This window comes from Typopeltis vanoorti, chromosome 8 (assembly GCF_054136105.1).
Source record: "Typopeltis vanoorti isolate ZY-2024b chromosome 8, IOZ_Tvanoo_1.0, whole genome shotgun sequence".
NCBI lineage: Eukaryota > Metazoa > Arthropoda > Arachnida > Uropygi > Thelyphonidae > Typopeltis > Typopeltis vanoorti.
The window spans coordinates 67,219,118-67,235,233 of record NC_143556.1 but is presented as its reverse complement, the minus strand read 5'-3'; the positions used below and the strand labels follow the sequence as shown (position 1 = coordinate 67,235,233).

At 34.6% G+C, this 16,116-nt stretch overlaps 2 protein-coding genes across 10 annotated transcripts in view; one reads left to right on the top strand and one right to left on the bottom strand.

Annotated features, from left to right (window-relative positions):
* Nucleotides 1-16,116, top strand: part of LOC150104068 (USP6 N-terminal-like protein) — a 615,889-nt gene that overhangs the window by 84,816 nt on the left and 514,957 nt on the right. The gene's annotated exons all lie outside the window — the stretch shown is intronic.
* LOC150104069 (anoctamin-4) overlaps nucleotides 1-16,116 on the bottom strand; it is a 201,312-nt gene that overhangs the window by 121,515 nt on the left and 63,681 nt on the right. The window contains exons 3-5 of the mRNA XM_090396392.1: nucleotides 15,376-15,474; nucleotides 12,855-12,950; nucleotides 5,604-5,827 (exon numbers count right to left, since the gene is read on the bottom strand). Of these exons, the coding sequence (XP_090252518.1) occupies nucleotides 5,604-5,827; nucleotides 12,855-12,950; nucleotides 15,376-15,474 (419 nt within the window). The remainder of the gene's footprint in view (nucleotides 1-5,603; nucleotides 5,828-12,854; nucleotides 12,951-15,375; nucleotides 15,475-16,116) is intronic.

Genomic DNA, 16,116 nt, shown 5'->3' with positions numbered 1-16,116 from the left:
GAAACACAAACAAGCAAATAAAACACGCTTTCATCTAACTGGATAACTTGATAAGTATTGTAATTTGTTGAAGGTAATAAAATGCTTTTCTATGATTTTTCTATGCATACTAAATGTTTAGATTTGCTTTTAACACTTCTACAAACTCGTACTGTGAGCGACCGTTGAAAGATATAAACCTCTCTCACACACGCACGCACGTACAAAATATGCCATATATATACATGATGAGATTAATTTCCAAGAACAACGAGACATTTGATTATTTATATTCATATGTAATAGTACTTTTATTGTGTACTTGTAGATCATGAGTGTATTTTTAGTGTCTTAAACAGTATACCTGATTTAATCGGATTATTCATAAACCTGTATTGCTATTTTTGGTAAATTTATTTTCTTAGTATCGTTATTAATATGTACCTTCATCTTTTTTAGCTTTATTCCGCCACAAAACTGGTTTATATTCTCTGTTACTCTTAATCAACAAGTTTCTTAGTAATTCTCCCTCCCCCAACACACACACTATTATAAAATTCATATGGCTAATTTTAACTTTGTCAAAACAAAGTACATTTTTCCTATGACGTTATCTTAGTAGATAATAATAGTGTCAGTTTTATTTGATCAAAACTACATTTATTTTCCTACTCCCTTTTATCAGATAATATACAAAGAAATTGGAAATGAAACGCATACACAAAAGATACGTAGACTATCCTGCTGTTAGGTAAGAAAGACGCCTTCGTATGATTTGAACAGCTTCGTTGTCATTGTTGCTTCGTCTACTCGCTTTGCAGCTATTCATGCATCACTTGCTTGGTAAACATCTTATAAATTAAAACCAAGGCGGATGAAGATAAAATTTTGAAATCGCGCAGATATTTTGTGCGTTGCATGGTAGTAACAATGTCAGTGCAAAGCAACTGTTCAAATAATACCAGCACATCATTCTTATACCAGTAATACACAAATAATACCCGCACATCATTATAGAATTGTAATCTATATTTTATTAATCTACTTTGCTTCCAATTTCTTTGAATATCATTTTAATATTCAGTGAAAGATTTAATACGTTAGCTTAGTAGATAATGTTAAATGTTAAATGAATACTCAGGTATTCATTTAACATTTAAATACTCCCGAAAGGAAATGAAATTTTACTAGCGATGAAACAAGATACTGGTTATTAAGCATACAATATTAAATATCCGAGCATTTTATATATTTATTTATTTATACAGCCAACTACAAATACGAAGTTTAGAATATACACTGCTTGGAAAGAAATGAACTGAACACCATAGTTTAAGGAATAAACAGCTATAGCGCCCACCGTAATAAGATGTAGCACATCCTTTCGTTGCGATTAATGCAGCAATCTTACGGGGCATACTTTCCACAAGCATACGACAGCAATCAATAAGAATTTTGGATCATTCTTCCTGTAGGCATGTAATGAGGTCTAGGATTGTTGCGGTGCGGACGTCGCTTGATCTCACCCGATGCTCCAGTTCATTCCACAACAGAAGTTAGGGTTGAAATCAGGGCTCTGTGGAGACGAGTCATGTCCACAAACCACGCAATACAGCAGTAGCCTTATGACACGGTGCATTGTTTTGCTGAAAGAGACAATGGTCAGTTCCGTAGAAACGCCACGAAATAGGAAAATTGCATTGTCTAGAATGCTCAGATACCTCTCGGAGTTCAGTGTTCGTGGCACCACTTACCGAGGTCAAACCACAACAAATAGGACCATACCATCGCGCCGCTACCTCAGAATTTCATAGTTGGAGTTATGCACTGTTGTAGGAGACGTCCACCTAGCATCCTCTATATCCATACTTGTCCATCTGCTCGGTAGAGGGTGTAGCGTGGTTCATCACAGCTTTTCAAGCTTTCACATCCTGCTGTACATGCTCTTTGCACCACTGAAGACGACGCTGCATGTTAGTTCGGGTAATGTGTGTGTGTGTGTGGGGGGGCTTTCATGTTTGGTCTTACCATGAAACCCATGTTGTGAGCCTCGGTTCTGAATGTTTTTATGCAGATTCGTGTTCCAATCGATTCCCGGAACTCCGCATTCAACGTGTTGTCGGCCGACGAATGATGGTTTTTGCATATTATCCTTCGTAACATCCTATGGTGACGTTCGGTGAGTGTGGCGGGTTGTCCACCATGGGTATCACTTGTAGTTGACTCGCTGCGCTTCCATCTCAGTATGGTATCACTGATTGTTGAACTCGAATGGCCCGGTTTGTAAACAATTTGCCGAACAGATAGACCTGCAACATGGCATCCCATAGATGTTTCACAAAATCTCAGTACACTGGTAACAGACCCACCTTTGACTGCGATTACAGATGTCCCTATTTTCGGCAGAATTTCCACCAAATGCTGATAAATAGATAACAGACATTTTGGCTCAATTCGTCAGGTTGAATATATCTGAGCTCGTCCTCAAACCAACTTTCTAACTCTTTCCAAAGGCTCTAGAGATCCACTCTACAATTCTAAAAACTAACCTGTCCAATTTTCGCATTCCAGTTTCCTCGAATTGTGTTACCACAGCCCTTGCAGTATGACATGGTGGATTATCACGTTGATACTTCTCGGATCGTTTCCGCGGAACTGCTCTAGCGTGGGCAACGTGATAAAGGACAAAAAAAAAAAAAAATAAAATAAAATAAAAAAAATATCAGTCTTTTACCTAAGCTTGAGCAAAACGTTTATGCATGAGCATCAGTTTTCAATCTTTTAATGACATCAGCGAAAGTTGAATTCGGATACTGTAATTTGTACGGCAGTGGCACAAATTGGTTGGGGGCTAATATGACAGTCCATGATAACGTTAACCTTGCTGGAATCAGTTAATTCTAAACTACTCTCTCTCTCTCTCTCTCTCTCTCTCTCTCTCTCTCTCTCTCTCTCTATTTTCAGTACTTACTACAGTAATTTGAAATATTTTATGTTGCCTCTTTGCTTTTCTACGTTGCTGTCTAGAACGTAGTAAAATATGTTGTTCCTTACAATATTTGCAACAGTGCGTATTGTGTGTGTGTGTGTGGGGGGGGGGGGTTGGTGAGAGAGAGAGAGAGAGAGAGGTGGCGACTATTCATGCTTACCTCTTCCAGGCTGAAAGAGATAAGCTTAATCAATCGAGAAAGTTTGTTTCAAAAATAAAATTAAAATCCTCTATAATACTCTCTTTATATGTGTTATATTATTGTTATAAAATGAAATGAATGTAAATATTATCGAGAGAATGCGTAGTTATACGCACTGTATTGCACATAAGTAAGCAACTTTCATAGTTTCGCAATTGCAATAATTATCCTTAAAAAAAAAAAAAAAAAAAAAAAAGATCCATTTTCATGGACAGGATGGACGACCACGTGAATATTTTTAGCAATATTCTACAAACTTGTGAAATTCTTTCTTTTGTATGACGCCCGTAATATTTTTAACCCTTTCTGGGAATGAATATTCAGTTTCCTGTGAAAGTCTGCGACTATTTACTACCGCCTTTGCGAGAGATGTTATTGACTTTTTTTTTTTTTTTATGTGATGCTATTCTGGAATAATGCTCACTCATTTAGCAAATACCATAAGCCAATAAGCAAGTACATGACGACGCAACAATGTCTGGGTAGTTTGTTCCACAACCTATGGGATAATAGCTGCAGTACTCTCATTGTTTAAGAACGTTTCTTAAGCGTTCATTGCCAACTTTCTCAAGGAGCTTGAAATACATAATGTAAACATTTCAACAGCTTTTCTTCTTAAGTTTTTCCTCAGGAAACTAAGGAACTGTAGAGAGTGATGCACTGCGTTGAAAATAACATTATTAATTAAACTTTACTTATTAGCATATTTTTACTGTCTTAGCATGCATCAATTTTTTGCAAATAATATAGTTAATTTTATTTTATAAACTAGGTTTTAGAATTTAAATAACATTTGAAAATCAAAAACAAATACTTACCCAAGCAGTAGAGGGTCTGTGTTTGTGCTGCAAGCATAAAAAATTTGATATTTAATAAAATTTCCCAGTCTTTCTGCTTAAAAAAAAATGTAAACTGCGTTATTCTCGCTTCACACAAAAGACCCTTTACAAGAAATTGCCATCAAAATGAATTCATATCTGTTAACAATTTTAACGACTTTTCATGTATTGTTAATTGTTTAAAATTCGTTTCACTTGTTTGTTTTTTAAATATAACTTTATGTTAGAATTTTGAAACTGTTGTCTCCTCTCGTCGTAGGCCATCGATGACAGGAGAAGAGATACAAAAGCCACCAAACGAAAATAAAATCAGATAACGTTTCATATAAAATATTTTATTTAATTAAATTCGTGTAATTATTTCAGTCAAATAAATTAATATTGAACCAAAGAGAAATAAAAAATATATAATTTCTCTCGTTAGCTGCGGTAATTTAATATTTTATGAATTCTCAAGATGTCTTGTAGTCAACTGTTTCAGAATTCTGATTTACATTACCGTATTTCTATTATTTTTGATTCTGTTGTTTATTTCCATCTGAGAATGAAAGCTGAATATCAAATTCAGTGACGTTCATAATTGGAAAGGCAATTCAAGTCAAGTTTGGCAATCATGTGCAGTAAAAATTCGATTTTAGTACCTTCTGCATTAGAAACAGAAGCCATATAAATAATAGATTATTCCTTGATATAACTTTCGTTAGATAAATACAGGCAGTTCATGATAACAGCAGCGTGTGCAGGAGCACTTTAAATATATCTAATAAAATTTTCAGCGTTAAAATATGACTAAAAAAAAAAAAACAGTACTGAATAATTACAACGATATGTGTTGTAGAGTCGAAATTCGATACTTTCCTTTCTTTTTTTTTTTTTTTTTTTTTTTTTTTTTTTTTTTTTTGCCCCATATTGAATATTGCAAAATGAACAACTGACCTTCATTTCTGGTCAAACACAGCTTCTTGGCTTTTCTACTCTCAGTCTAGAGTATTTTTCCCAGAGGTCAAAGACGTCGCGGAATTAAACCTGGCGATCGCTAAGGCTGTGACATATTCATGACTGTAATCCATGTGTGTTCACGGGACCTGTTTGCCCTCCGTATGAGCTGGACTCACCTTTCGTCGAAAGAGACCAGACAAAGGTTCCTCACGTTACTGACGGGAATCGAGCCCAGGTCCTTCTGACCAAAGGACTGCGTCTATACTGACTGAGCATATATATATATATATATACTCTCTCTCTCTCTCTCTCTCTCTCTCTCTCTCTCTCTCTATATATATATATATATATATATATATATATATATATATATATATATATATATATATATATATATATATATATATATAAAGACGTTCCACGCCATTCCATGCTCTGACGTTTCGTTTCCGAATCAAACTGAAAACACCAACTTACATCCGGTGACAATTTTTTGCAGTACATCACGATCTTCATCAACTGCATGGATGAAATTTTGACAACATGCAACCCGGTGCTCTCTCTCTGTTCATGTGTCAACGTATGCGGCATAAACCTAGAACAAATCTTTTTCTTGTGTAAATCTATTTCTAAGATTAATCTGCCGTTTCCTTACCGACACAAAGCTGTACAGCGAGTAGTGGTTATTCGCCTGTCATGGGCAGCAATTTCCCTAGCTTTCATCACATTTTTATTTGTCCATGCAGAAACTGGCCGTCCACAACGTGGTTCATCCTCCAGGGACTCTCTCCGCTCTTTAAATGTTGAAAACCAGCGGAACCCTTCTGCACAGCTCAGATAATCATCGCGGAAAACTTTTTTTAAGGTCTTGATACACTTCTGCAGCAATTTTTCCTTATTTGCAGTAAAATTTTATCACAGCTCTTTGCTCCATGACGCAACTTCTGACATGCTCCACTCACACACTCTTACTTCAACGGTTTCTAAACGAAAATTACTGCGTACGTACCCGACTTGAAAGTTGCACCTGCAATTACAACATACTCTAGCCGTCAAAACTATAAGCATGTACTCATTATTTAACGGGCACACTATGCATACATAGAGATTAAAAAATTCACTCGTCTGCTCGTCTGTCTGAGAATTTTTAATTGACTAGTAAATATAAGGGAGATCAGACATAATGCAAAGTAACACCAGTTATTCGCGAAGGTAAGTAACGTATTTTATTTTATTTTGTTTTGACGGTTAGAGTATGTTGTAGATTTTTTAAATATTTTAAATGTCTTTAAAAATATTTTAAATATTTTTAAAGACAGTGCACCCTCAAAATATATAATTTCTTTATATTGATTTTTGAATTCGTAAACGTTTTTCGAATGTTTTCTCGGTTGCTGCTATGTCTGTAACTTCACCGACCCTGTTCCTTTGCCGAAATCGGATCTCAGAATTCAGAAACCTCACTAGATCGGTTAAAACATGTGCAGACCTAAGGATTTGATTTTATTGAGTTTCCATGTTGATTTCAAATGTTTTACCATCAACATTTGTTTATAATGGCACAGAAGACATTGACTTTTTTTTTTTTTGCCCACAGAAGTGATTCAAGCATATTTATAACTACTGTGAAATTATCGTGTGTCATTATCTTAATCGTCATATAATTATCATATCAGTAACATATGACCATGCATAAGAATGAATGGTTATATGTTACTGATAAAATGTAGGCGTTTGTTCTATATATCTCATATACTAATAAACGCACTAATATATAAGTAGTCGACATAATTGTCTTCAAGATTAGTAGTTATATAGGGTACAAATTAGCCAGCTCATTAACATAAGCTTTTAAATTGATCACTAACACGATTGAACACGCGATTATGATATATCACACGACGAAGTTGACACCTGACTAGTGATATACTTGTCTGAGTATATCTGAGTGTTTTTCTGAGTGAATTTTTCCAAGTCCCACATATATTGTATGACATAATTCAAACATAATCATTAATAATATCAGTGCTTGTCATTATTTAGGATTTATGTTATCTTTGATGATATATTCATTAAATTGTTAGCACTGTTTTAATCCTTTTCTTCCAAACTTAAGTTTTTTTAAGTAAAAATAAAAATAAAATAAGATAAAATAAAATATTCAGGATTTGAATATATTAGTGAGAAGCTATTCTTTGTTTACAGATATAGTCCCAAAGCAACACGCTGTTTCCTTTTATATAAGTATATTCAGAATACAAAATTTATATTTACATTCTTTGAGTGTTCGATGGTGTAACAATAAATGTTATGTTGTCAAACATATAAGCGCCTCCGTAACACAAATGAAAGAGTGTAGAGATAGTTCGCCTTCTTCGACTGAAAAAGACCTGAGTTCGATTTTTTTTTCCCTTATTAGTAGAAAGGTGAGTGCACTGATCTCATACAGAGATAGAAGGATTTTTCCTACTGGAAACTCTGTTTTTTTTTTTTTTTTTCATCCTGCATAGAGGGAGCTTGGCTAAAGAACATTCAGTTAACAAACAAATATATTATTAGTTGACGATAAAAGGCGTTGTGTATAGATGATGGATAGTATAAATAAAGGATACAGAATTATGAGTTAGACAGTGGGTTATGTGTTGTAATAGGGTCCTCCCGCGATGATTCTCCATAGCGAGAGAGAGACTCTCTCAGCACGTCTTGCACTCCATGGTGGTATCTTGCAGTGATAACTATAATAATTTCGATGCTTTTAGTGAAGCAACGTATGAACATATAGACACGAGAAAGTTATTACTTGAGATATATAATCAAATATTTCGATCCAAAACTTACAGATCATCTTCAATGTGACTCAATTCAAATGGATATAAATAACAATGGATTTCAAAATATATATACAAGTTACGTGCTAGAGTAGTATAGTACAATGGATATGAAGTTGACACGTATAGTATTTAAAACCAACAAAAAAAAACGTTATTGTTTACAATTAACAAGGATCAGACTTTACCCATGGAAAAACAGTGCTTTCCGTTGAGAAGAGGCTGCATGAACAATAATTCCTATATCCTCTATAAAAATCTGAAATGTCTGGTTGAGCGCAGCGCTCACCGACAACAGGACCAACTGGTCGAAGATCCGTATTTTACTGATTCAAGCGCTACTACATTTATATTGCTACATGACTGTGTTTCCTTACCAAAAATTCGGGAAAGTCTGATACTTTTTAATTATATACAATAACTTTTTTTTAAATCGTATATATCTATCAAATTTATATCTACTGTACTATACTATACCATTTTAGCAGCCGGCTCGTATCTCTTTTGAAATCCATTGTGGTTATTCTACCTATCTGAATTGCCAATCGCATCGTAAGATGATTTATATCAAATCTATTTTCAAAGAAATTTCAGATCGAAATATTTAGTTATATACCTCAGTTGATAAACTTTCTTGTGTCTACGTGTGACACAGTGTGTTTGCTAATCACACAGACGTCTAAGCCTCTTTTAGGGAAAGCAGATCGTCCTCCAAAAATCTTTAAATACTCCAGGTACTCAGCGCTATATGGCAGAAGTATTCCTCGTTGCTTACTGACAGAATACTATTTTGGGTTATTCTATGAGACATAATATAGCAGCCAAGACTGATAATATCCATTATTACTCTCAGTGGTAAATGATGTAGCTCTGTTTTTCTATATTTATTTATTGAATTATCAATTTATAATTTCTTTTTAATAATTTTCTCCACACTTACCCTCATAGCTTTGCAAACCGTTTAAAATGTTTCTTAATGCCTAGTATGTTTCCAGCTGTATGTAATCTATTACACTCAATTTTTTATTCAACCAAAAAAAATCTACCTCATCATTATTGTCCTCTCCATCCACCTGAGGCGGGTTGAGTCTACCAAAAAAAAAAAAAAAGAAGAAGCTTTCTGTCTAATCTATCAGCAACCAAGTAAATTTCTGTAACGGTTACAAACCAATTATACTCTTGATGTTTTCTATCCATTCCTTCTAGGTCTTCCTGGAGGGATCGTTCCTTCCACTCTGCTATTTTGGGGAATTTGATGAAACCTTTTTAGTAGGCATTCTATACACATCTCCAGACCACTGTAACTGTTTTTCTTGGATTCTTCTTCTTATTATCGAAATATGACTGTAATTCTTCTCTAATCTCCTAATTGGTTTTCGTTCCAGCCCATGATGTTTTGTTTATTTTCCCTCAAACATTCACTTGTTTTCAAAGTTTGTCAATCTTTGTTCTTCCTTTTGTTTCATAATCCAAGTCTCCGCACCATAAAGAACTGTGGGGAGTACCATTGAACTTTTGTACTCTGATTTTATATATACTTTGATTTTAAGTTCTTTGGAGAGATGTCTATTTTTCCATATATTTGAAAGTTAAGTCATAGTAAACAACCCTGGATTTTTTTCTGTGTTTAATAGTTTCTTCATAGTTTAACCTGTCTGTGGTCAACGTACTCAAGCAATTAATTTGTAACCTGTTGCAGTTTATTTCCTTTTACTTCCGCATTCTTCTCCACATCAAGAAATGGAGAACTTGGTTTTACTAAAATTTATCTGCATTGTGTAGTTCTTGCTGTTATCATATGCTTTAAGTTTTTCTTATTATCTGCAAATAATACTATATCATCTGCATATTTTATATAATGTAAATTTTTCTATTCACAGTTATTCCGATGCTTTCTGGGATAGACTCTTTTATCAGTCCTACAGACAAATGTGGTAAAAAGGGGACATCTCTGCATGATACTTCTCTCAATTTGTATTTCAAAAAATATCTACATGCATGCTGATATCTCGACACTCTCCTTTAACTACAAATTTATTCTCACAGCAACTATAAAGCTGACAATCCTGTTTCCCTCAAAAATAAATACCTCTCATATTTGTGAACTTTGGAATGGATCAGTAGAGAGAGAGAGAGAGAGAGAATATCGATTAGCGACCTTAGATTCCTAACAGAATCTGGGATTTCGTGAAGGTTTCAAGTTTGTTTCAGGTTCATTCCTTTCGAATATGGAAAGAGTGTATTCTGATGTACATTAGTTTCCGCAAATTAAGAAACAAAGAGGAAAAATCGCGATAACTCGGGAATAGGGGAAGAACATTTGAAAGTTCTGTACATTATGTACAAAGTGATCCTGAATCTGATTATCGTATAATAAATGATTGGCGTTGTTGGCGGTATACGCATTGTGAAGCTCATAAAAGCGGGCGTTTTGGGGTGGTTTTCCATTTCATGTATGGAGTGAGAACAGGACTTTTCATGATAGCAGAATTCTTGGATATGTCTGCAAGACATCGTTTAACAGATGAATTTTGGGTGGAGAGCCATCGTAAGACTAGAGACTGGCCAAACTTAGGCAGAGGTAGCCAGATGGTAGCATGTGAGTTTTTTTGGTTCACATACTATGGAACCAATTCCAAAAGTTCTTTCTTTCTTTATTTCTTAATCCTCCCCTCTTCTACCTATTACGGTGTCGAGGTATGCATTCTTGTAACCGCAACCATACTCGAGGTAGTTAGCCCTATGCCCCCCTGGTGTGTTCTATGTCTGTAGATGCATGTGTTCACGGGACCAGTTTGCCTGTTCTGGGGGACGAAAAACCCAAGTTTCCCGGTGAAAAACCCCCTACCTCTGTATGAGACCGGCTAACTCACCTTTCGTCGAAAGAGACCAGATAAAGGTTTCTCACTTCACTGACGGGAATCGAACCCGTCAGTGACGTGACAAAGCCCTTCCCGACCAAAGGGCTTCTTCTATACCGACGGAGGTTCTCAATTCCAAAGTAACAAACAGTATTCCAGAGATACAGCGAAGGAAGATCCATGGGCTACAACTGCAGCGAGTGACTGATATCCCCAATTATCTGCTCGACGAAACAAAAGTGCTATCCCGAGTCAGCTATGATCTGACCTCTCTTCGGCTTCAGGAACATTATTATCTGTTTCCACTGTGCGCAGAAGGATTCACGAACATGCCAGTAGTCTGCGTGCCCCTATCCCCATACCACAGTTGCTCTACAATGCCATACAAAACATGCTGTGATCTGGAGAGAACTAGGGACACATTATCATCCCTCTAATATCCTTGAAACGGACGGGATGGACGCACCGACCATGAATGTGTCCATCCTCCGTATGTCTGGACTCGTATGTTCGTCCGTATAGGGTGCAATAGGGAAGACATTTATCCTGCAAAACATGATACTTGTCCGCATCGAGCGAAGCTCTTAGACCGGAATCTTCAAGGAAACGACTATCGTACGTATGGACTAGCCGGCCAAGTTTCCTGACCTTAATGCTCTTGAGCATGTCTGGGATTTTCTAGATAGACCTTGAGAGACTTAGGAGAACTCTGCAGGTGCAATGGCTGTTACTACCAACTGAGCTCTCCTGGACATCACTATAAACAGTATAAACATCGTTCTGAGTTGTATTGCTGTGAGAGGTGAGACTACCGGTCGCCTAGCACACAGACCACCTTCCTGAAGTAAGATGGTTAAACAGTACCAACTGTATTGGTCTTGCGTCCAGTTGATGCGGAATTTGACACATTTCAAACGTTCTCTCCTGTGGCATTGAGGCACTTTGGCAATCACATTTTGATCTACTTTAATGGTTAAAACAATTGTTTTAACCATTGTCTTCATTTAATTCATTTATTAATGAATTAAACTGTTTATTTAGAATTTTTATGGGTGTTTCTTTCATATCATATCATACTGCCTTTCACCGAATTGCATAAAAATTTATCACACAATCGTTAAGTGATCATGATTTTTCTCTTTCTTCCTTAATTTATGAAAACCAATGTAAACAGAAAAGGTTAACTAACCCCCCCCCCTCTCTCTCTCTCATTGACTCGCTCTATTCTCTGTTATGAGATGTTCTTTTCTAGTTGTTGTGGTTTTTTTTAATACTTCCAGATGCGGTTTAGTTTAATTGCCAATCATATATATATATATATATAAAATATATTATATATATATATATATTATATATGATAGAAACTTTAGCCAGTGTTAAGATTAAACTGAACGTCACATCACATGCTACTTGTCCTGTATATGAAGTTATTACAAGTTTCATAAGAATTTTTCCTTCAATGTCACACATTCAAAGGCGCATTTTTCTTAGATAGCAACAGACGGAAATGATTTCGTACTTATTTTGGCACGTTGCCTGTTCCTGGTAAATTCTCTTGTCAAGTTTTTCTCTCTTCATTACATCCTGCTTGTCAAATAGAATATCACCCTATTTATGAAAAGTAGCATTATATAGGATTTCTCATATCCTGAAACAGTATTTACATGTGGATGGAAATTAAAATTGAGCTGTTCTCATTTGCACGTTTAGGAAGAATAAGAGGAAAGATAGATGAAAAGAATGCAAATTATTCCTCATCAAGTCAGCAGTATATCTGTATAGAAAGAATGCTGAAAATAAGCATGACGATGATGTTAAACAAGCAAGACTATTTCCTGTCAAGGCACGGAAGGGTGCAATAAAGATGGCGAGAAGGAATGGTTGGTTCCAAAGAGGGATCCAGTGCATTGAGTTAGATTAATACTTTTTACATGACACATTAAAACTATGCTGTTGCCGTAGGTTAATAAATGGTCCCAGTAAAAAAAAAAAACGACATGCGCTTACTATAAGTGAAATGGCTTATAGCTTTCGGGTAAAATTCCTTGAGACATAAAACGGCACAAGCTGTGGGGTGCTAAGAAAAGATATTCAATGACATTTCATTGAATATCTTTTCTGAATGTGTTTTATATTGTATATTTATAATAATTAGTAGTATTAAGCACAAGCATAGACTAGTTGCAAGATACATAGGTGAGGAAAATAGCAGGATACCTGTGTGAAAGGTCTCGGTACAGGTTTAGAGAGGTGAAGTTGTTTGTGACAGTCAGCGTCATGAGTAAAGCGAGCATAATCACGATCAACTTGTTTCTGGTAGGCAGCAGCAGGTCCACAGATGGGGAAGGCGAAGAGAAAGAGAGAAATAGAAAGGAAAAATATAATTTATTAGCAAGCATTTTAATTGTACCTTAGAAAATTTAGATGGTGATGATAATTTATTAAAATTAAAAAAACACGTATACTTGACTTAGTATTAGATATTAATTTTTATAGTAAACAGTACTGCAAGTGAAAATTTAGCCTCAGCAGAGCATAACATATTTATATTAATATGCACAAAATTACTGTGCATAAAATATATAAATTATTGCATAAATATACACTATACTTTTTCAGTACACTATCTACTACTAGCGTGTTTTCAGAACACCAGTTTAAGATAGCATAGCATCTCTTAGCAAACAAACAAACAAAGAAAATAGGTCGATCCGATAAATGGAGTCTCTTGTGTTTAATACCTAGAAAAGCCTGGCATGTGCGATACTGACACTACTCTTAACCTATATAAATTGCACTTCAGCATAATGCAAGCATTAGTGAATGAACGATGTGAGATAACCAATAATCCTGTGGAACTTACTTTTCATGCTGTCATTTATGCCAGGTCTTCTCTGTGCCACTTTTCAAATTTTGGCGGTTTACATTTTGTGTTATTGTCTTTTATCCATATATCAAACTTCAAATTTCAGTTTTTTCCCTTCCGGGAATAAACCAAAATCTGATATTAAGTGATCACAAAGGAATTGTTATTAGCATCTGCAAAAGCTGGTGAGTAACCAAGGATGCGTAGGCTAGATCAATGCAAGAGATCTACAGTATTTCAGTAGACTTGATTACGCACGGCACCAATGTGCCAATGTTTCTCAACCCGCTAGAGGAATTAGAGGTTTACGTATAAGTTCACGGAAGTTACATAAATTCTCAAAAGCTAAAGGGCAGCCTTTGAAAATCTAACTACAAATTTCAATATGGAATAGAAAATAAATCTTCAAGCTGGGATAATCCCGTGAAACTTAAAAGCATTATACTGCTAAGCGAGTCATGGATCGCTGTTGCTCATCGCGTGAAGGTGATTCCATATAATAGACTAAGAGTGATTAATACTCGTATTATTGTTGAGATAGAGATATGAATGTAAATTCATACTTCTTGCTTTTTTTATTTATAGAAGTGATGACTACTTTTTTTTTCATTATCCATTAGGCCATAGGAGAATGAATATTTCATCATCATAATCTGGACATAAGGAAAAGGGGAAAAACTGAAATCTTCTTATATTTTTTTAATAGCATTCATCCCAAAATGCAGTTCATTCTCGAGTTTGAAACGGGGAATTTTTTAACCTTTCCTTAATATTCTAATCATGAAATACTTATTTCCTGCGTGATTGATTACGAGTTCATAGTGAGCTAATCCAGCTGATTCCTTTTTCATGTATCCACACACACCGTTATCCCGCATGGAAGAAAGGATATATTTAGAATGCTTGAATCATTGAAAAACGGTCCTGAACAACTGAATACAACAAAATATTAAACTCGATTATTTTATTAATGTTAAATGCCTTTCCTTTTCAGATTTTCATTTATGACTGTAGTACTTACACTATTTCAGACAAAAATGTATATCTGTTAAAATTTATCATCACGAGATGACGGCAGTTATTTGCCGTACTCTTTCCCTAGATGTCTATCTTTGTAGCCATTGATAGCCTTTCTGCCTACTCCATTTGCGAATAAATTAAGGCGTTGGAGAATTTATTTATTTATTACTTACAGATGCTTGATTTCTTTTAGCTTTCTCATTTTCAGTGCAGAATAGTTTTTTTTGTTGTTGTTGTTGTTGTTGTTGTTAATGTTGCTAATGTTACTAATAAAACATACATAATAACTAAAATAATGTACGGAAAAATACGCTGAAATGTATATATATATATATATATTTATATATAATTTCTTGCAGTTATGTTTTGATTTACAAAAGTCAAACAGATTATTCATTGATTGAAAGAACATTAACTGCACAATAAGATATCATCACCCAGAACTATCATTGGAGACATACAGGCATAAAAATGGCTGTAATATAAACCCGAATGAGACTGAGTTAACCGTTGAAGAATAAATATGACTGCCTAATTAGAGAACAGAAAAAGATCTCTGATTTCAGAAAGTGAAATATAGCTTTGATGCTAACACTACAAAGATACGAAAGCTATACTGAGATTAGATGAAATTAGATTCATCTGTCGGACTCAGAACCCTCAGCTGTTTCTTATTTAAATATAGCAACTGTTGTTAAATTCTAGATAATAGATTTGATTCTCTGAGCAAGGTAACTGAGACGATATTTTTTTTTTCATTATGCATATCTTATAAAAAAATAATAAATAAACCTGCAGATTAATCCATTTCAACATAAAATTAATTTAATGTCATGTTGAAGTGTTTCTTACCTTTATAGGCATTTTTATGTTTAGTATTTCTGCATGCCTCTTGAGTACATCCTTGGGCGCATGAATCTTTAAAAAATAAGTTTTACCATCTTGAGATAGCTAGGAAAAAACATATAGGTGTGAATTATCTAAAACACAGTATATAGTAATTAAGTTAGTAGATTAAACTTATTTTGAATCACTACTTTAGAAAAGAAAAGGGAATGAATACATGGCATACTTGTATTCTAAACAGCATTTCTTCTTGAAGCTGCGATAAGAATGACACACAAAAACAATCTCTTTTCCATATCTAGTGAAAGAGAGGTTATATTATCTTGTTGGTAGTCAATTTACTTTTAGGAGTCAATTCTGATTTAATAACAGAAAATAACTATTATTTTTACGGCTATTTTGCCTGCTTTTGTTTAGGAGTCCCCCTTTTTAAATGTCATTGGCTTTTTACTCAAGAATTCTTAGGGCCAATAATATTCAATAGGAATATTATAATATTCAATAGGGCCAAAAGAAAATAACTTTTCTTCATGGAACAGAAGAAAAGATTCAGACTTTAGTTTTAGGGAGGGAGAATTAAGATTTTCGAGGAGGGTTACCAAAAAATCTTAATTTCTTTTTTTTTCTTTAACATTTCTTGTATAATAAATACAATTTTAAGTTTTTCAGTAACAATAACAACAGTTATTTCAAAATATAGATGTTATTTAGTTAATAACATCTATATTTTAACCACATAGACAGTTT